The sequence below is a fragment of the Salmo salar genome, chromosome ssa10 (genome assembly GCF_905237065.1).
Source record: "Salmo salar chromosome ssa10, Ssal_v3.1, whole genome shotgun sequence".
In the NCBI taxonomy this organism is placed as follows: Eukaryota; Metazoa; Chordata; class Actinopteri; order Salmoniformes; family Salmonidae; genus Salmo; species Salmo salar.
In genome coordinates, this window is record NC_059451.1 from 106,975,407 (window position 1) to 106,997,836 (window position 22,430).

The window sequence follows — 22,430 nt, forward strand, 5'->3', positions numbered from 1 at the left end:
GGATGATCTTCGCATGTGTGGTTCCCACCGTGAAGCATGGAGGAGGAGGTGTGGTGGTGCTTTGCTGGTGACACTGTCAGCGATTTATTTAGAATTCAAGGCACACTTAACCAGCATGGCTACCACAGCATTCTGCAGCGACACGTCAACCCATCTGGTTTGCGCTTAGGTGGACTATGATTCGTTTTTCAACAGGACAATGATCCAACACACCTCCAGGCTGTGTAAGGGCTATTTGACCAAGAAGGAGAGTGATGGAGTGCTGCATCAGATGACCTGGCCTCCATAATCACCTGACCTCAACCCAATTGAGATGGTTTGGGATGATTTGGACCGCAGTGTGAAGGAAAAGCATAAAAACCCTTGAATGAGTAGGGGTGTCCAAACTGTTGACTGGTACTGTATTTAGCAGATGTTATTGCGGGTGTAGTGAAATGTTTGTGTTCCTAGCTCCAACAGCGCAGTAGTATCTAACAATTCACAACAATACACAAATCTAAAAGTAAAATCATGGAATTAAGACATATATAAATATCAGAACGAGCAATGTCAGAGTGGCATTGACTAAAATACAGTAGAATGGAATACAGTCTATACATATGAGATTAGTAAAGCAGTATGTAAACATTATTAAAGTGACTAGAGTTCCATTATTAAAGTGGCCAGTCATTCCATGTCTATGTATATAGGGAAGCAGCCTTTAAGGTGCAGGGTTGAGTAACCGGGTGGTAGCCGGCTAGTGATGTCTATGTAACAGTCTGATGGCGTTGAGATAGAAGCTGTTTTTCAGTCTCTCGGTCCCAGCTTTGATGCACCTGTACTGACCATAGCCTTCTAGATGATAGCGGGGTGAACAGGCCGTGGCTCGGGTGGCTGAGGTCCTAGATGATCTTCTTGGACTTCCTGTGACATTTAATGCTCTAGATATCCTGCAGGGCAGGCAGTGTGCCCCCAGTAATGCATTGGGCTGACTGCACCACCCTCTGGAGAGCCCTGCGGTTGTGGATGGTGCAAGGTGATCCCCTTAATCCCTTTAGTCACAGACTGGACACAAAGGAGTTGTCCAAAACCAGTGAGACACGAACAATAAGCTCCTTTCAAATAGGAACAATTACCACAAATGGGGGAATTAACCCGATGACATCATGTGTCAATGTACAATGGAAATGTACACTTGTTTTTTTCATGGGCCAAAAGCCGCCAAATACAAGGGCTGTTCCAAAGCGTGTAATCAAATCACATCAATAGCTGGGTCTTTGATAGAGATAGCTTCTCAGAGACACTATGGCTGTAATCAAGTAAGGCTCCATTCAGGCCTGGCTCATTGAAAAGGCAATTTTTTTTTTACCTTTATCTTTATTTAACTAGGCAAGTCAGTTAAGAACAAATTCTTATTTTCAATGACGGCCTAGGAACAGTGGGTTAATTGCCTCGTTCACGGGCAGAACGACAGATTCGTACCTTGTCAGCTCGGGGATTCGATCTTGCAACCTTTCGGTTACAATTCCAACGCTCTAACCACAAGGCTACCTGCCGCCCCATCCACTGACACACTGGCCTTTTCTGACCAACACATCTCTCATTATGTTATAGATTTATTTTTACATTTGTCAAGTTCACAGTGTTTTTTCTTTACTAGACAACAATGCATTATAATGTTCCTGAAATCAACTCAGATCTCAATTCATGAGCAAAAGTCTAAAAAAATAAATACAAAAATCAACCTTCTTATGTAGTATCTTTCGGAGCAGGCAAGTCTTCACGCATTACACAATGATGGCCAGGTCCCCATAGAGGAGGAGCCGGGCTGTGTTTTGGCACTACTATCCAACCGTACCCTACCATGAACAACAGGAACAACAGAGCCTAATGTAACAAAGCCAGTCACTAATTAACATCCCGCCTGGGTTGCTGTATACACAGCATTCCCTGCAAATCCAATTAATGTTCATTAGACTTGAGGAGACGCCCAGCTGTCCACTCTCAGCGATGTCACAACAACTGTGCCATGGAAACAGCGTCCAGGACAACAGCCCGTCCCGCAGCTATCACGGCCCTGTGGAACAATGGGACAGATAACAACCACACCTGGCAGAGGGAACACTGCTTTGCTCCCTGGTTCCATTGTGGTGGCGGCAGTGTCGAGCGCCACACGCTGAGTGGCCTCGACCACGTGACGACCTGTGACAATAAGCCTGACAGCCTTTGTGCTCTCTGGGCACTGTGACCCTGCACATACGTCTCAGCGACCCTTTGACTGACACATTTCACCTCAATCTCAACACTGACTGAGCCACAAATTAAGTGGGGAATAAAATAGTAAGGACAGTGAATAACGGGTTGAATAACGTTTCATAAGTTGGATGAGTGATGGGTGGGAGTGTGTGATCCTGACGTGTGTGGGGTCAGGATCACACACAGAGAGGGCTGCCTTGCTTCTAGCTCCTAGAACATTTTGCAGTATTTCGTTTTTTTATGAATTATTTCTTACATTATTAGCCCAGATTTTTTGGGTGTTATTACATACAGCTGGGAAGAACTATTGAATATCAGAGCGGCGGTAACTCACCAGCACTACTAGCATTGCAACCAGGAATACGACTTTCCTGAAGCAGATCTTTTGTTCGCACCCCAAAGGGCAATTGAACTGATTCCAGAGGCCGACCAAAAACGATGCCGGCGGAGAAGAGGTACTCGGAGTAGTCTTCTAGTCCGACTTAGGAGTTGCTCACACCACCCACCGCTTCCGACTATATTACTCGCTAAGGTTCAGTCTCTGGATAATAAAGTTGACGAGCTCAGGGCGAGGGTTTCTTTCGAGAGAGACATCAGGGATTGTAACATACTCTGTTTCACAGAAACATGGCTCTCTCGGGATATACTGTCTGAATCGGTCCAGCCAGTTGGGTTCTCAGTTCATCGCGCAGACAGGAATAAATATCTCTCCGGAAAGAAGAAAGGCGGGGGTGTATGTTTCATGATTAACGACTCATGGGTAATTGCGAAAACATTCATGAACTCAAGTCCTTTTGTTCACCTGACCTAGAATACCTCACAATCAAATCAGACCGTATTATCTCCCAATATAATTTTCTTTGGTTATAGTCACGTCCGTGTATATTTCCCCCTCAAGCCGATACCACAACGGCCCTGAAAGAACTTCACTGGACTTTATGCAAAGTGAAAACCACTTTGTGACTGGGAATATGGCAGAATCCCTCCACAAGGCAATCAAACAGCCGAAACGTCAGAGTAGAGATAAAGTGGAGTCGCAATTCAACAGCTCAGACACGAGACGTATGTGGCAGGGTCTACGGACAATCACGGACTACAAAAGGAAAACCAGCCACGTTGCGGACACCGACGTCTTGCTTCCGGTTAAGCTAAACACCTTCTTCGCCTGCTTTGAGGATAACACAGTGCCACTGACGCGGCCCGCTACCAAGGACTGTGGGCTCTCCTTCTCCGTGGCCGACGTAAGACATTTAAGCTTGCTAAACTTCGCAAGGCTACCGGCCCAGACGGCATCCCTAGCTGCGTACTCAGAGCATGCGCAGACCAGCTGGTGTGTTCACGGACATATTCAATCTCTCCCTATCCCAGTCAGCTGTCCCCAGATGCTTCAAGATGGCCACCATTGTTCCTGTACCCAAGAAAGCAAAAGGTAACTGAACTAAATGACTAGTGCCCCTGTTCATTGAGTAAAGCTCAGCATTCAACACCATAGTACCCCCCAAGCTCATCATTAAGCTCGAGGCCCTGGGTCTGAACCGGGTCCTGGACTTCCTGACGGGCAGCCTCCAGGCGGGCAACCTCCACTTCGCAGCTCCTCAACACTGGGGCCCCACAAGGGTGCGTGCTCAGCCCCCTCCTGTACTTCCTGTTCACCCATGACTACGTGGCCAAGCATGCTTCCAACTCAATTATCAAGTTTGCAGACGACTCAACAGTAGTAGGCTTGATTACCAACAATGACGAGACAGCCTACAGGGAGGACGTGAGGGCTCTGGGAGTGTGGTGCCAGGAAAATAACCTCTCAACAAAACAAAGGAGCTGATCGTGAACCTCAGGAAACAGCAGAGGGGTTACCCCCCTATCCACATCGATGGGACCACAGTGGAGAAGGTGGAAAGCTTCAAGATCCTCGGCATACCCATCACTGACAAACTGAAATGGTACACCCACACAGACAGTGTAGTGAAGAAGGCGCAACTGTGCCTCTTCAACATCAGGAGGCTGAAAAGATTTGGCTTGGCACCTAAAACCCTCACAAACCTTTACAGATGCACAATTGAGAGCATCCTGTCAGGCTGTATCACCGCCTGGTACTGCAACTGCACCGCCCGCAACTGCAGGGCTCTCCAGAGGGTGGTGTGGTCTGCCCAATGCATCACCGGGGCAAACTACCTGCCCTCCAGGACACCTACAGCATCTGATGTCACAGGAAGTCCAAGAAGATCATCAAGGACAACAACCACCCGAGCCACTGCCTGTTCACCCTGCTATCATCCAGAAGGCGAGGTCAGTACAGGTGCATCAAAGCTGGGACCGAGAGACTGAAAAACATCTTCTATCTCAAGGCCATCAGACTGTAAAATAGCCATCACTAGCACATTAGAGGCTGCTGCCTATATACATACAGTTGAAGTCAGAAGTGTACATACACTTCGGTTGGAGTTATTAAAACTCTTTTTTCGACCACTCCACAAATTTCTTGTTAACAAACTAATGTTTTGGCAAGTTGGTTAGGACATCTACTTTGTGCATGACAAGTAATTTTTCCAACAATTGTTTACAGACAGATTATTTCACTTATAGTTCACTGTATCACAATTCCAGTGGGTCAGAAGTTTACATACACTAAGTTGACTGTCCCTTTAAACAGCTTGGAAAATTCCAGAAAATGTCGTCATGGCTTTCGAAGATTCTGACAGGCTAATTGACATCATTTGAGTCAATTGGAGGTGTACCTGTGGATGTATTTCAAGGCCTACCTTCAAACTCAGTGGCTCTTTCCATGACATCCTGGGAAAATCAAAAGAAATCAGCCAAGACCTCAGAAAATAAATTGTAGACCTCCACAAGTCTGGTTCATCCTTGGGAGCAATTTCCAAACGCCTGAAGGTACCACGTTCATCTGTAGAAACAATAGTACGCAAGTATAAACACCATGGGACCACGCAGCCGTCATACGTCTGTCTTCTAGAGATAAACGTACTTTGGTGTGAAAAGTGCAAATCAATCCCAGAACAACAGCAAAGGATCTTGTGAAGATGCTGGATGAAACAGGTACAAAAGGATCTATATCCACAGTAAAACAAGTCCTATATCGACATAACCTGAAAGGCCGCTCAGCAAGGAAGAAGCCACTGCTCCAAAACCGCCATAAAAATGCCAGACTACAGTTTGCAACTGCACACACTTTTTGGAGAAATGTCCTCTGGTCTGATGAAACAGAAATAGAACTGTTTAGCCATAATGACCATTGTTATGTTTGGAGGAAAAAGGGGGAGGCTTGTATGCCGAAGAACACCATCCCAAACGTGAAGCACGGGGGTGGCAGCATCATGTTGTGGGGGTGCTTTGCTGCAGGAGGGACTGGTGCACTTCACAAAATAGATGGCATCAGGAAGTTAAAGCTTGGTCGCAAATGGGTCTTCCAAATGGACAATGACCCCAAGCATACTTCCAAAGCTGTGGCAAAATGGCTTAAGGACAACAATGTCAAGGTATTGGAGTGGCCATCACAAAGCCCTGACCTCAATCCTATAGAAAATTTGTGGGCAGAACTAAAAAAGCGTGCGCGAGCAAGGAGGCCTACAAACCTGACTCAGTTACACCAGCTCTGTCCAGAGGAATGGGCCAAAATTCACCCAACTTATTGTGGGAAACTTGTGGAAGGCTACCTGATATGTTTGACCCAAGTTAAACAATTTAAAGGCAATGCTACCAAATACTAATTGAGTGTATGTAAACTTCTGACCCACTGGGAATGTGATGAAAGAAATAAAAGATGAAAGAAATAATTCTCTCTACTATTATTCTGACATTTCACATTCTTAAAATAAAGTGGTGATCCTAACTGACCTAAGACAGGGAATTTTTACTAGGATTAAATGTCAGGAATTGTGAAAAACTGTGTTTACATGTATTTGGCTAAGGTGTATGTAAACTTCCGACTTCAACTGTAGACTTGAAATCACTGGCCACTTTAATAAATGGAACACTAGTTACTTTACTAATGTTTACATATCTTGCATTACTCATCTCATATGTCTAGACTTTATTCTCTACTTTTCTACTGTATCTTAGTCTATGCCGCTCTGACATTGCTCGTCCATATATTGATATATTCTTAATACCATTCCTTTACTTAGATTTGTGTGTATTAGGTATATGCTGTGAAATTGTTAGATATTACTTGTTAGATATCACTGCACTGTCAAGCATTTTGCTACACCTGCAATAACATCTGCTAAACACGTGTATGTGACCAATAAAATTTGATTTAATGTATAGGTTAGGATTCTCAGTTGCAGTACTCATGAATGTGATTCCTTTTAGCCTCATTTTAGCCTCAATTTGTGGGACAACACCCACCAGGGCTGACAGTGTCGCCAGGCCTCTGGGCTCCTACCAAGCAAGTAAAGTGACATGTCTCTGCTCTCTGACACTGATACAGCTCTGTAATCTAGCGCAGGTGAGTTCTCTCTAAATTTCCTGCTTTAATTCAGTGTCCGGTGTCAGTCGAGGACAAAGCTGCGATGAGAAACCTTATCAGGGACAGAGTTCATCAGAATATTGGGTGGCAATGCAGTGCACACTGTGGCCTGGTGCCCAAGGGGCTGGCAGGCTGGGTTGCGCTAACTAGGAGTGGGAGCTGAGCCTTAGGGCTGGAACATACAACATGGTCAAGGCCAGGCACAATTCATTGGAGAATGTGCACCTGGTCTCCCTTCACTAAAATGTTGTATCCTCTAAAAACAACAGTATCAAGCAGTTGGGGTGTTAAAAGTGTATTTTCATGTAAAATAACTTCTCCTTGGTGGATTGAATTATTCTGTGGAAAGTGTCAATGCAGCACAATACCATTTTACATTTCACATCCTGCAGAAGTCTTCTGACAAATGCTGACAGTCTTCCCTGTGGCTCAGTTGGTAGAGCATGGTGTTTGCAATGCCAGCATGGTGTGTGCAACACCAGGGTTGTGGGTTCGATTCCCACGGGGGGCCAGTACAAAAAAATAAAAAATAAATGCATGAAATGTATGCGATCACTACTGTAAGTTGCTCTGGATAAGAGTGTTGACTAAATGACTAAAAGTTGAACTGCAGTGAGTGAGGCACTTGATGTCTCTATGTCTGGAGATGATGCAGTGGGTTCTCAAGGCTGTCTAGCGAGAGCAGCAACAACAACATCACTTGCCGATAAAAGAGCCTGAAAGATAATCAGCCTCCGCTAAAGCTTAAAAGATCCATCTGTTCCTTGGCAACAGTCCTTGTTGAAACATTTCTCAGAGGTGCAAGAGGTATCAATGCTGTTTGTCTATCTCAGTCTGAAGTTATAAGTTCTTCTGACAAATGCTGACAGTGTTAATGCCAACTAATAAAATATCCTAGTCTGAGGCTGCCTTGTTAAGTTCAAAGCACTCTACAGGGCAAAAATTGTGCTACAAAAAAAAGTTGTGCTACAATCAGATCTACGTGACTAAAAAGAGATGATTTACATTATTGATGAATGACCATGTTAACTTCTTGTGGGCCGGTGGCAGTATTCGGTATTTTGGATGACTGACGTGCCCAAAGTAAACTGCCTGTTACTCAGGCCCAGAAGCTAGGATATGCATATTGGTAGTATTGGATAGAAAGCACTCTGAAGTTTCCAAAACTGTTAAAATAATGTATGTGAGTATAACAGAACTGATATAGCAGGCAAAAACCTGAAGAGAATCCATCCAGGAATTATTTATGTTGTGCTCACCACTAATTTTAATGGCTGTCTATGGGAATATCAAAGGAATACCTCCCAGATTGCAGTTCCTAGGGCTTCCAGTAGATGTCAACAGTCTTTAGAAAGAGTTTCAGGCTTGTTTTTTGAAAAATGAGCTAGAATTTGTAGTTTTTCTAAGTGGCTCCCATTTGGCTGAATTATTGCGGCGCGTCGGTGAGGGCACACACTTCGTTATTTATTTATTTATTATGATGAAAAAATGTTAAAAAAAAATACAGATCAACAATTTACATTCTTACATCATACAAAACAGAACGCAGGTATTAACAAGAAAATACTGAAACAAACAAATAATATAAAAAAATAAACAATTCTAGTGCAATTGTAATCACTCTGAAAAAATCTTATTGTAATGATTTAGGAAAATGTTATTCTTGTTATTGTTCACTAGGGTTAATGTTTTAATAAAATACTTAAATTCAATCAAAAACATTTTTAATTTTGGTATAGACTTTTTGATTTTTTTTTGTGTATGAAGTATTTGGCAACAAGAATAAAAAGATTTACAATCATTTCAGTGGTCTTGTTATCATTGCAATAGTAACATATTATATCTTTCATGTCAAAAACATAGGTAGTGTTCATAATGGTAAATAAGTATTTTTGCAGAAAAACTTTTCTCTCGGTGTAAGTTGGTTTTGTGAATGAAGAATTTGTCTTATATATTTATATTTATTACAACAAGATTTCTCAAGTAAGCCCACGCCTTCCAATCTGAGTTCTGAATAAACTTTGTGATCATTACCAAAACTAAGATGAGTTTTCATTAGTGTAGTTAGACCACTGGGTACGGCTTTGATCACAGAAATAAACTCTCTGAAAGGTATTGGAAACTCTTTCAATGTTATAAATTGTTCATATGTGAGAATATTACCCTTGTTGTTGAAAACATCAAGAACAAAGTCAATACTCCTCTCATGCCAGCTGGGGTAGAACATGACTTATTCCTTACAGTTATGTCTGAATTATTCCACAAAAGAGCTTTATGTGGGGAAAAATTGTGAAGGAAACATATTTTCCAGGCCATTAAAGCTTGTTGGTGAAACCTAGCCAATTTAGCAGGTAATCTTTCAGGAATATAATTACATTTCAGTAAAAATTGAAGACCTCCCAACTTAATAAACACATTATTTGGAATGAAATACCATATCGAATCAGTATTGATCAAACATCTTTTCAACCAGTTTATCTTGAAAGTGTTATTTATGTCAACAAAATACAACACTTCTAGACCACCTTCAGCTCTTTTGTACGAAAGGACTGACTTTTTTAGTTTGTGAGACTTATTTTTCCAGATAAAGTCAAGAAAGGTCTTATTGATCTCTTTACAAGTAGCAGGATTTACACATAACAATAATGAGGGGTACACAAAATGAGACAGTCCCTCTGCCTTGGACAGAAGTACTCTCCCAAGTATAGAAAGATCTCTTTGTAGCCAATTATTGAATATATTTTTGTTTTTCTTAATTTTAGGAGAGAAATTCAAATGTTGTCTGACTAAGTGATTTTTTGACAGATGTATTCCTAAATATTTAACACAGTCCTTTACAGGAATATTTTATATTTCTTTATCATCAGAGTCAAATAAACATAAGATTTCACATTTAGAAACATTCAGTTTTAATCCTGATGCAATAGAAAATGCAGTTATAGCATTAAGGGCATGGGCGACCTGGTCTTTGTCTCTTAAGAAAAGAGTAGTATCATCAGCCAGTTGGGAAATTTTGATTTCTTTTTTAGAAATGGTTAAGCCATCCAAATTTGCATTATTCAGAATATCTAGAGATAGAAGTTCCACAACCAAAATGAATAAAAATTGTGAAATTGGGCATCCCTGTCGTACACTTCTGTTGATGCTGAATCTTTTGGAAGTATTAAGGTTCGTTATTTATCTCCGGTAATGAACATACTATTCTTAAATTTTATCGTTTATTTACATATTAGGGTACCTGAGGATTGATTAGAAACGTTGTTTGACTTGTTTGGACGAAGTTTATTTGTAACCTTTGGGATTAATTTGTATGCATTTTGAAAGAGGGAAACCAGTGGATTACCGAATCAAGCGCGCCAACTAAACTGACTTTTTTGGGATATAAAGAAGGACTTTATCGAACAAAAGGACCATTTGTTATGTTGCTGGGACCCTTGGGATTGCAAAAAGAGGACGATCTTCAAAGGTAAGTGATTTACTTTATCGTTATTTCTGACTTTCGTGACGCCTCTGCTTTTTGGAAAATGTTTTTAATGCTTTTGTACGTGGGGCACTGTCCTCAGATAATCGCATGGTATGCTTTCGCTGTAAAGCCTTTTTGAAATCTGACAAAGCGGCTGGATTAACAAGAAGTTAAGCTTTTAAACAATGTAAGACATTTGTATTTTCATGAATGTTTAATATTAGGATTTGGTATTTTGAATTTGGCGCGCTCCGATTTCACCGGATGTTGTCGAATTGATCCCGGTAACGGGATTTCCACTCTAAAAGAATAAAGAACAACTGCCCCTACAAACCGACTACTCATTTAGAAAACAGCCTATGTGGCATTGATATGAGTCAGAAACATTTTTTTCTGTCAAAATTCACTAAATTGTAAATAGGATAATATTGGTCATAAAGTCAGTCTCGTCCAAAACAGAGTTTTGTGAGACTTGTGGTTTTGACTGCATCACAACATAAATGAAGGTTGGATTTGTTTCAATCCTGCCCACATGCACATGGCTAGCGGCACACAAGTAATCACCAATCCAGAGTGCAGCTGCACACAACCCTGTAACTGCCATCGTAAGGATTGGACCAAAGTGCAGCGGGAACGTGTATACTCATCTTCTTTATTTTATTTAAAAGAAGGAAAACCACGTATACAAAACAACGACCGCCACTAAACAGTCCTGTCATGTGCACAGACACAAAACAGGAGACTACCCACAAATCCCATAGAAAAAACACCCCTCTTAAATAAGACCTTCAATTAGAAGCAACTAGGAGCAGCTGCTTCCAATTGAAGGTCAACCCCATTAACTAAACATAGAAATAGAAAGACTAGAACTAACATAGAAATAAACTAACATGAACATAGCCCAACAAACCCCGAAAAACTCTAAACAAACACCCCTCTTACATAGGAACATAGCCCAACAAACCCCGAACCACATAAAACAAACTCCCCCTGCCACGTCCTGACCAAACTGCAATAACATATAACCCCTTATACTGGTCAGGACGTGACAAACCCAAACATACACTACCAGTGAAAGTTTTAGAACACATACTCATTCAAGGATTTTTCTTTATTTTTACTATTTTCCACATTGTAGAAAAATAGTGAAGACATCAAAACCATGAAAAAACACATGGAATGATGTAGAAACAAAAAAAGTGTTAAACAAATCAAAATATATTTTATATTTGAGATTCTTCAAATAGACACCCTTTGCCTTGATGACAGCTTTGCACACTCTTGGCATTCTTTCAACCAGCTTCACCTGGAATGCTTTTCCAACCGTCTTGAAGGAGTTCCCACTTGTTGGCTGCTTTTCCTTCACTCTGCGGTCCGACTCATCCCAAACCATCTCAATTTGGTTGAGGTCGGGGTTTGTGGAGGCCAGGTCATCTGATGCAGCACTCCATCACTCTCCTTCTTGGTCAAATAGCCCTTACACAGCCTGGAGATGTGTTGGGTCATTGTCCTGTTGAAAAACAAAGGATAGTCCCACTAAGCCCAAACCAGATGGGATGGCGTATCGCTGCAGAATGCTGTGGTAGCCATGCTGGTTAAGTGTGACTTGGATTCTAAATAAATAACAGACAGTGTCACCAGCAAAGCACCCCCACACCATAACACCTCCTCCTCCATGCTTTATGGTGGGAAATACACATGCAGAGATCATCCGTTCACCCACACCGTGTCTCACAAAGACATGACGGTTGGAACCAAAAATCTCAAAGGACAAATGTCCATTGCTTGTGTTTCTTGTCCCAAGCAAGTCTCTTCTATTACTGGTGTCCTTTAGTAATGGTTTCTTTGCAGCAATTCGGCCATGAAGGCCTGATTCACACAGCCTCCTCTGAACAGTTGATGTTGAGATGTGTCTGTTACTTGAACTCTGTGAAGTATTTATTTGGGCTGCAATTTCTGAGGTGCAGTTAACTCTAATGAACTTATCCTCTGCAGCAGAGGTAACTCTGAGTCTTCCATTCATGTGGCAGTCCTCATGAGAGCCAGTTTCATCATAGCGCTTGATAGTTTTTGCGACTGCACTTGAAGAAACTTCCAAAGTTCTTCAAATGTTCCGTATTGACTGACCTTCATGTCTTAAAGTAATGATGGACTGCCGTTTCTCTTTGTTTATTTGAGCTGTTCTTGCCATAATATGGACTTGGTATTTTACCAAATAGAGCTATCTTCTGTATACCACCCCTACCTTGTCACTACACAACTGATTAGCGCAAATGCATTAAGAAGGAAAGAAATTCTACAAATTAACTTTTAAGAAGGCACACCTGTTAATTGAAATGCATTCCAGGTGACTACCTCATGAAGCTGGTTGAGAGAATGCCAAGAGTGTGCAAAGCTATTTGAAGAATCTCAAATATAAAATATATTTTGATTTGTTTAACACATTTTTGGTTACTACATGATTCCATATGTATCTTTTCAAAGTTTTGATGTCTTCACTATTATTCTACAACATAGAAAATAGTAAAAATAAAGAAAAACCCTTGAATGAGTAGGTGTTCTAAAACTTTTGACCGGTAGTGTAATACCTGCAGTAATTTTGGGTTGATATCCCTATGGGGTGAGTTAGGGATCATCGGTAAATTACACAATGTGTTAAAATTCCAATAGCTCCAAATGTCAATGACTTAAAAACCTTAAACCAACTATAAATTGTAGAAATTAATATGCAAATGATAAAAGCATTTAATGATAAAACTAAAGGGTGTGCAACATGAAAAGATTGTCTCAATTACATACATGTTAATTTATTGACGGTCCCTAACTAGCCTTGGCGGTGATAGGCTAGTTAGGGACCAATTTTGTCACGGTCTACACCAGCCAGCTGAAGCTAATTGGCTAAATAATTTGTCTAACTCTTCCCACCTGCGAACACACACAAGAGACACCCACATTAAACCACACCCCAAAACCAAGTCACGTATTAATTCAGTCATGGTGGCTAGCATTTTTTAATCCAAATATTAAACGAGGCCAAATCAGGAAGTGCAGTCACCCTTTAAAGGACTTGACTGTAGTAGCATATTGAAGTTGCCATATTTCTTCTGTGCCTTTGGACTTGGTGAATTGTCATGTCGAAGAACACTTGCAATCTTTTTTCCACATTGTGGCAATCTGACATGTAATTTATGTCGTGATGGAAATTACATTCTTAATTTAACCACTTTTAAACACTCATCCAAAAGATCTCCTGTCTCTGCTGAAATTAAACTTCAGAAGCTACCTCGTCTTCATTTTCCTTCATTCTTCCGTGATTACCTTGTTTTCAGTCTAATTCCAGACTGACATCCCGTTGAGGTAGTTATTAATAGACCCAGTCCCAGGTAGCATGGAAGCCACTTCCTGTTCTGTCTCACTTCAAAGGGAATTAGTAATTCCTGCTTGCCGGGGACTGTCAGTTCCCATGGCAGTGGAGTGGCCTGTATGAAACATGTATCAGCGGAGAGCGGAACCAGAGTGGAACCCTGGCCTGGTGCTGACAGGTGATGTATTGGCCACACTAATCTCCCCGAGGCCCTGGGAATGGGTCAGCTGGCCCATACTAGGTTTAGGTCACACTCACACCTGCACTGCTGGAGCTTTCAAAAGAAAAATGGTAGGCTACTGTACCTAGAGCCCTCTTTTGAAATACTGTAGAAGGCTCTGACTGAACCAATAATGTGGCCCAGATTTTATTGATCCCAATGTTCCTGACTTTATAAGTCTAAGTTTAGTCTGACGGATGTATGGATGCATAGAGGGTACACCTTTTTCACATTTTCCTTAAGAGCAATGTGATTTTTTGTAATAAGAGTTCTATGATCATGTAATAACAGTGTTCTAACACGCATGTCTGGTTTACTTTGGTTTCTGGTGACATGTACACAAGTTGACATTCAAAGAGAGTGCAGAGAGGACCAGTCAGTTGGGCAGCAGGCCTGGGGCACTCCTGATAGCACATGCTCAGTGAGTGTGGAGTGCACAACAGTCCTGCAACCTTCCTTCCAGCCCAAGGGACCAAGACTCCACAGACACAAACAATTGGTTCCTGGATAAAGCTAATGGGACCCTTGGAAATAAGTGCAACACCATTTGCTTTGGGGTGCTTTGAGCAGAAACAACCTACTGTACTGAAAAATAGAAATGGAAGAATTACAGGCCAAATTTCTGATAGTGTTTTCGCCCTACCTTTTACATCAGTGAGAGGGAGCCACCCTTTATCAACTTTTCCAGCTTGTTCTTCATTGCATTCCTGTCAAAAACACACAATATCATGTGCCATAAGATATTCAGATGGTTTAATAGCCTCGTTTATCTAAGAGAAGTTGATTGTCATGGTTTTCCAATTAGTTTGTTTTAGAAGGGTTGCTGTTTTCTTGGTTTGTCTAGGCTGAGGTACAGCGCCTAAGAGCAAGGAGTGTGTCCTGGATATATTGTAAACTAGTGGTAAACTACTGACAAAAACTACTGGCAAAAACCTGCTTCAAAATAATAATAAAAATATGATCCACCTTTCTCCATTCATATTGCTATGTTACAAAGTTATGTAAAAATAATGAATTATACTATCAACAAATAAAAGTGAATTATACCTGACATGTAGGCCTAATTCTAGTCAATCACATCATATAACATGTCAAAACATTTTGATAGTGGGCTATTTGTAGGAGAGTCAGCTAACTAACCTCTTCTGCTCGGAATTATTAGGCGCACTCATGATTCACTATGATAAAAATCAAACAGATTACTATGCTGTCACGATCACGCCTGACTAACCTAACGGAATACTTCCTCAAAAAATGCTGATAACGACCGTATGGGTCCCGCAGCGTGTTGTAGGCTATCAATGTAGCTGATCTGTGGGGAGTTTACGCGCCTCCCACGCTTCAACAGTGCAGCACATTTATAGCGCTCTCTCGGTAACTAGGGTAATTGCTCAGTACTCTAAAAGCAATGGATCTGATGGCGTCACAGTTACACAAGTTCTCTAACATATATCGAATTCGGGTCATCCATTCATGATTTTGTGGTTATCTGGTCTGGACCAGTTAGGGTCCTTTCCTGAGGCCCCAAGGTCATAAACTGAATATGAAGTGTGACCCAAATAAGAAAGGGATGTTTTTGTTGTAATTTGCAATCTAACTGTAGCCTAGAAGACCATATATGTATTTACAACAGTAGGCTATGCCTGCTGTGAATGTTATGATCTTCACACATTCATGTTTGTTGTTATTAGGAAACGTGCTGATTGTCACTGAGTTTACTCATCATCAGCCAACAGTCCAATAAGCTATTTGAACAATTCCACTGAATGAATCAATACCCTTAAGTTGCAACTTAAGATATTTCCTGATTAAATTCAGTGAAAACCATGTAATGCTTATCATGTAGTCACTGCAATAAATAAAACATCCCAATAGTTCTGGATAATAGTAGGCTATTTGAGACACTTGTTAAATTCAACCTGCATGTGATTTGTGACTGAAAACGGTCATCCAGGAAGGAGAGAAGTGTAAGAAAAAAAAGAAAAAGAAAACGTTGCAAAATAAGACTTTCTTTCACTGAAAGTGACTTCTGTTACTTTTGTCACTACATAACTTAACCATAAAGCTCAAATAGATAGATCAATAAATTGTAAAATGGCTAATTGAAGAGCTTACTTATGAAACCTTACCATATTCTTTTTGCGAATTCATATTTTTTTTTTTTTACCAGAAATATCTTATTTACGTATTCAGACCCTTTGCTATGAGACTTGAAATTGAGTTCAGGTACATCCTGTTTCCATTGATCATCCTTGAGATGTTGAGTCCACCTATGTTAAATTAAATTGATTGGACATGATTTGGAAAGGCCCACACCTGTCTATATAAGATCCCACAGTTGACAATGCTGGTCAGAGCAAAAACCAAGCAATGAGGTTGAAGGAATTGTCTGTAGAGGTCTGAGACAGGATTGTGTCGAGGCACAGATCTGGGTAAGGGTACCAAAACATTTCTGCAGCATTGAAGGTCTCCATCATTATTAAATGGAATAAGTTTGGAACCACCAACCTAGAGCTGGCCGCCAGGCCAAACCAAGCAATCGGGGGAGGAGGGCCTTGGTCAGGGAGGTGACCAAGAACCCGATGGTCACTCTGTGAAGATGGGAGAACGGTCCAGTAGGACAACCATCTCTGCAGCACTCCACCAATCAGGCCATTATGGTAGAGTGGCCAGACGGAAGCCACTTCTCAGTAAAAGGCACATGACAGCCCACTTGGAGTTTGCCAAAAGGCACCTAAAGGACTCTCAGACCATGAGAAACAAGATTCTCTGGTCTGATGAAACCAAGGTTGAACTCTTTGGCCTGAATGCCAAGCGTCACATCTGGAGGAAACCTGGCACCATCCCTACGGTGAAGGATGGTGGTGCCAGCATCATGCTGTGGGGATGCTGCAGGGACTGGGAGACTAGTCAGGATCAAGGGAAAAATGAACAGAGCGAAGTACAGAGATACTTGATGAAAATCTGCTTCAGAGCTGCTGTGCCAAGGTTGTAGCGTCATACCCACGAAGACTCGAGGCTGTAATCGCTTCCAAAGGTGCTTCAACAAAGTACTGATGAGTAAAGGGTCTGAATACTTATGTAAATGTGATATTTCTGTTTTTTAATACATTTGCAAAAAAATACAAAACCTGTTTTTGTTTTGTCATTATGGGATATTGGGTGTAGACTGAGGAAAAAAAATCTGTCTTCACACACATGTTTTTTTTATCCACATCAAGTCTATTTGGTAGAAACATACTGTACCACTGGTGGGTACATTTTCTTTATGCGGATTCTAGAATATTCACATGAAAATATGTTGCCAATTGGATGGAAACCTAGCTACTGTTCACAGTTCCAGAAGATTTTGAAATATCCCTTTCTTTATTCCTCAGTGTTTTCTTCAATGGGAAACATTAAATTAATGTTCTAGCAGGGGGATAGCTGGATCAAGCAAACTTCTATAGTCTGAGAATGGAAATAACCATGATGGACATTAGTGAAATCCGAGTTAGAACCAGAGTAAATACCGTACCACCAAAAAAATGACACCTGTATGCAAAGTATCAAATGCTTGTTAATATTACAAAAAATACTGGACAATTGCAGGCATGGTAAGAAACGAATGTTAAATAAATAAACATTTTGATGAATAGCAATCACTAGATACAACATTTAAACAAAAATGATTACAGAATTCCAATATTAGCAATGCAACACAAGAGTAACAGGCTAAACACACAGTACACCAAAGAAAAAGAGATTCTGACTTCTCTCTTCTCTCTGTTTAGTAGGGCAAGTGTCAGTTACCACTAGCAGTGGGGTGCAGAGGTTTGACCCTTGCTAAGCGGGACAATCCCAGTCGCAAGCCTTGTCCTGGAGACTTTGTGGTGGAATTCGGGGTTGAGCTGGGACTTATTCCACTCTGTGCTAGTGATAAAGAACAGAGAGTTGAATTAAGACATATAGGGAGAATCTCAATTGGTTTTCCTCGCCTCCGGCCTCTCCTCGCCTACTTTTGAAAAAGTTCAAGGATCGAGGAGCAGAGGCGACGAAACATGGACACAAATGCGCTTGTACGAAATGAGACTCCTTCTCTACTCACGCGCCATCATGCAAATTACATTTACAGAGGTGGAATCCCCAAATAAATGTGTAAAGTGATCAAATCAATTGTAGCTAGTTGTGCAATAAATTTTTTATTTATTTTACCTTTATTTAACCAGGTAGGCCAGTTGAGAACAAGTTCTCATTTACAACTGCAACCTGGCCAAGATAAAGCAAAGCAGTGTGACGAAAACAACAACAGAGTTACACATAAACAAACATACAGTCAATAACACAGTAGAAAAATCTATGTACAGTGTGTGCAAATGTTGTAAGGTTAGGGAGGTAAGGCAATAAATAGGCCATAGTGGCAAAATAATTACAATTTAGCATTAACACTGGAGTGATGGATGTGCAGATGATGATGTGCAAGTAGATACTGGGGTGTAAAAGAGCAAAAATAAATAAATAACAATATGGGGATGAGGTAGTTGGGTGTCCTATTTACAGATGGGTTGTGTACAGGTACAGTGATCGGTAAGCTGCTCTGACAGCTGATGCTTAAAGTTAATGAGGGAGATATAAGTCTCCAGCTTCAGTGAATTTTGCAATTCGTTCCAGTCATTGGCAGCAGAGAACTGGAAGGAAAGGCAGCCAAATTAGGTGTTGGCTTTGGGGATGACCAGTGAAATATTCCTGATGGAGCACGTGCCACGGGTGGGTGTTGCTATGGAGACCAGTGAGCTGAGATAAGGCGGGGCTTTACCTAGCAAAGACTTATAGATGACCTGGAGGCAGTGGGTTTGGCAAAGAAAATGTAGCGGGGGCCAGCCAACGAGAGCATACAGGTCGCAGTGGTGGGTAGTATATGGGGCTTTGGTGACAAAACGGATGGCACTGTGATAGACTACATCCAATTTGCTGAGTAGAGTGTTGGAGGCTATTTTGTAAATGACATCGCCGAAGTGAAGGATTGGTAGGATAGTCAGTTTTACGAGGGTATGTTTGGCAGCATGAGTGAAGGAGGCTTTGTTGCGAAATAGGAAGCCGACTCTAGAATTCATTTTGGATTGGAGATGCTTAATGTGAGTCTGGAAGGAGAGTTTACTCTCTAACCAGACACCTAGGTATTGGTGGTTGTCCACATATCAGTCAGAACTGTCCAGAGTAGTGATGCTGGATGAGCGAGCAGCAATCGGTTGAAGAGCATGCATTTAGTTTTACTAGCATTTAAGAGCAGTTGGAGGCCACGGAAGGAGTGTTGTATGGCATTGAAGCTCGTTTGGAGGAAGGGCCAGATGTATAAAGAATGGGGTTGTCTGCATAGAGGTAGATCAGAGAATCACCAGCAGCAAGAGTGATATCATTGATATATACAGAGAAAAGAGTAGGCCCGAGAATTGAACCCTGTGGCACCCCCATAGAGACTGTCAGAGGTCCGGACACCAGGCCCTCCGATTTGACACACTGAACTCTATCTGAGAAGTAGTTGGTGAACCAGGCAAGGCAGTCATTTGAGAAACCAAGGCTATTGAGTCTGCCGATAAGAATGCTTTGATTAACAGAGTCAAAAGCCTTGGCCAGATCGATGAAAATGGCTGCACAGTACTGTCTTTTATCTATGGCGGTTATGATATCGTTTAGGACCTTGAGAGTGGCTGAGGTGCACCCATGACCAGTTCGGAAACCAGATTGCATAGTGGAGAAGGTACGGTGGGATTCAAAATGGTCGGTGATCTGTTTGTTAACTTGGCTTTCGAAGACTTTAGAAAGGCAGGGCAGGATGGATATAGGTCTGTAACAGTTTGGGTCTAGAGTGTCACCCCCTTTGAAGAGGGGGATGACCGCGGCAGCTTTCCAATCTTTGGGGATGTCAGACGATACGAAAGAGAGGTTGAACAGGCTAGTAATAGGGGTTGCAACAATTTTGGCGGATCATTTTGGAAAAAGAGGGTCCAGATTGTCTAGCCCTGCTGATTTGTAGGGATCCAGATTTTGCAGCTCTTTCAGAACATCAGCTATCTAGATTTGGGTGAAGGAGAAGCGGGGGGTGCAGAGCTGTTGGCCGGGTTAGGGGTAGCCAGGTGGAAAGCATGGCCAGCCGTAGAAAATTGCTTATTGAAATTCTCGATTATTGTAGATTTATTGGTGGTGACAGTATTTCCTAGCCTCAGTGCAGTGGGCAGCTGGGAAGAGGTGCTCTTATTCTCCATGGACTTTACGGTGTCCCAAAACTTTTGGAATTAGTGCTACAGGAAGCAAATTTCTGTTTGAAAAAGCTAGCCTTAGCTTTCCTAACTGACTGTGTATATTGGTTCCTGACTTCCCTGAAAAGTTTCATATCGCGGGGGCTATTAGATGCTAATCAAGGGCAGTCAAGTCTGGAGTGAACCAAGGGCTATATTTGTTATTAGTTCTACATTTTTTCAATGGGGCATGCTTATTTAAGATGGTGAGGAAAGCACTTCTAAAGAACAACCAGGCATCCTCTACTGATAGGATGAGGTCAAAATCCTTCCAGGATAACCGGCCAGGTCGATTAGAAAGGCCTGTGTGGGGTATTTTAAAACACTTTCACGCTAGCCACCAGGAAGATACTCTTGTGCATCCTTTGCTGAAGTCTGTAATCGAGGAGGGAAGCATACTCCTCGGTTTGCCTACTAACGAATTGACTCTCTCCTCGACCACTTATTGGTTTCCGGGTCGCAGAGGACGGAGGAGTTAAGGAGAGGGCGAACCTTTGTCCAGTAGAGAATCTCCAATTGTGTCACTGAGCCTCACCTGGTGGATTCCACTTTAGAAGCCTGCCACCTACTGGGCTGTTAGGGGATGGTCTACCAGGTAAAGTGGGAGTGTCAGCAAGCTTCCTCTGAGTTAACACAGGCTTTGATGTGGCTGGAGTCGGACTACAACTCTCTGTGGTGGGAGTAACAGAGGAAAGCAAAGAGAAATGTAATAGCAGCACAATATACTTTACATCCATTATAATTGGGTGAACATTTCTTATTGAGGGCATTAACGTGATGACAGATGGTGGCTACGTGGTATGCAGGTAGGCTTGTAATCCTTATCCTCCTGCCCACTCTCAACCTGGCTGATCCTCTCCACTTTCAGTATGGATCTCTGTTGATCTTTAGCTTTGACAGCTGCCCGTCTCTGGCTGGAGGGGTTGACATTGGATCCCCTCTCACTTGTGACCTCATGAAGGTCTAGGAGAGAGAGAAAGTCATTAGAACAAAGAGACTATAGGCAGGGTTTACTGTTAGTGTTGTGATTTACAGCATGTTCAATTATGTCTGAGATGTTATACAGTAGGTTTGGCATGTTTCCCTAAATAATGAATGTTCATAAATGCTTTATAAAAGGATCACTGAACATACTTATTCTACTGGGTGTTTTCTCTACAACCACAGCTCTTTGAAGCACAGAGAGAGAAGAGGATGCTTGTGAATCAACTTCATTCTCTTCGTCATCTAAAGACAATCTGAAACCCATACACACACACACACACACACAAAACAGTGACTGTCTATTACCAGCCTACCTGCACACTGATCAAAATAGCGGCTGACATTGTTGGTAGTGTGTGCTTTGTTGGCAGTGTGTGAAGATGTTTTTCTGTGTGACAGCTATAAAACATATGTAGCAATAAGTTTTCTATAAAAAAAATGATAGGCCTACGTGTTCTTTGAATCCTGACCGAAAGATTTGCTTGATTGATGCAGACTCTTGTCTCTCTGTGGTTCTTTGACAAGGAGCCGAGATTTCTTGCTGGAAGGCCCTTTCATACAGGCAAAATCTTCATCTGATTCAACAAAAAAATACAAAACATTACAAAAAGCATGCTCATTAACATTATGACAATATGTAAAAGTCGAGAATGTCCAAACAGTTGACATCATCATCACGTACCATCATCAAGCTCCATCAAGTCTGAGTAATTCAGTTGGTTCTTGGCTCTTTTGACGAGAACAAATAGTCATCATTCATCGCACTAAAACAAAACAGTTATCATGATTTTTGCAGCTACTGTCAGCCTGCTACCTGTAGGTCAGTGGAGGCTGCTGAGGGGAGAACGGCTCATAATAATGGCTGGAACGAAGCGAATGGAATAATTCTGCTCCAGTCATTACCCTTGAGCCCGTCCTCCTCAATTATTAAGGTGCCACCAACCTCTTGTGCTGTAGATTAGTTTAGCTACACACCTTGTTGGTCGAGACATAATATCGTATTCAGCCAACTTGAGAAACCAAACGCTACTAGTAGCTAGTTACTTAATGACGTAAATCAAGTCCCTTAACAGTGTCCAAACTAGAAACAAAATGAAATACTGAATAACTTAAACGACCACATTGAAATAAAATAGTACAATTTTGCATGTTGTTTATTTCAAGCTTTCCCGCGACAAACTGAATCTTTAACATCTATATCATGGGTTTCTATTTAGGCGATTCGTTTTTTGTGTAACTTTACATTGGCATAATGTTAAAATATGTATTATTAATAACTCAATACCATTATTCTACGAATAAAAATATACAAATCCATATGCTTCCACTTTTTTTTCCTACGTGTAGATTGATTTGATGTATTACTGTTTTGAAAATAAAATATGACGAAAGTTGTATTTTAA

At 41.5% G+C, this 22,430-nt stretch overlaps 2 protein-coding genes across 5 annotated transcripts in view; both read right to left on the bottom strand.

The window, feature by feature from the left end:
* dyrk4 (dual-specificity tyrosine-(Y)-phosphorylation regulated kinase 4) overlaps positions 1-15,489 on the bottom strand; it is a 51,590-nt gene extending 36,101 nt beyond the window's left edge. Inside the window, exons 1-2 of one of the 2 annotated variants that reach the window (XM_045688345.1) lie at positions 14,909-15,489; positions 14,412-14,475 (exon numbers count right to left, since the gene is read on the bottom strand). The gene's annotated coding sequence lies outside the window, so the exon portion shown is untranslated. Of the gene's footprint in view, positions 1-14,411; positions 14,567-14,908 lie in introns of those variants that run through there. The other variant, XM_045688346.1, reaches the window with a different exon arrangement.
* A 1,820-nt stretch (positions 15,490-17,309) lies between these two features.
* On the bottom strand, positions 17,310-22,267 carry LOC106561361 (RAD51-associated protein 1). 3 transcript variants are annotated; one of them, XM_045688347.1, is made up of 8 exons: positions 22,003-22,267; positions 21,710-21,756; positions 21,479-21,602; positions 21,178-21,281; positions 20,839-21,006; positions 20,579-20,713; positions 17,963-18,016; positions 17,310-17,680 (listed from the first exon to the last, which is right to left on the bottom strand). In XM_045688347.1, the coding sequence occupies exons 1-7, from the start codon at positions 22,017-22,019 to the stop codon at positions 18,000-18,002; spliced, it is 612 nt and encodes a 203-aa protein (XP_045544303.1). In that variant the 5' UTR covers positions 22,020-22,267; the 3' UTR covers positions 17,310-17,680; positions 17,963-17,999. The 3 variants fall into 3 exon arrangements, with proteins under 3 accessions (XP_045544303.1, XP_013980707.1, XP_013980706.2); XM_014125232.2 differs by lacking the exon at positions 17,963-18,016 and having other exon boundaries at positions 21,971-22,259; XM_014125231.2 differs by lacking the exon at positions 17,963-18,016 and having other exon boundaries at positions 22,003-22,258.
* Between the last annotated feature and the right edge of the window lie 163 nt (positions 22,268-22,430).

Bases quoted from the DNA above. Each gene is read 5' to 3' on its own strand.
- LOC106561361 (XM_014125231.2), bottom strand. The intron at 21,603-21,709 runs GTACGTGATGAT...TTGTTGAATCAG, and splicing joins CTTGATGGAGCTTGATGATG to ATGAAGATTTTGCCTGTATG. The intron at 21,282-21,478 runs GTAGGCCTATCA...TATGGGTTTCAG, and splicing joins GGTCAGGATTCAAAGAACAC to ATTGTCTTTAGATGACGAAG.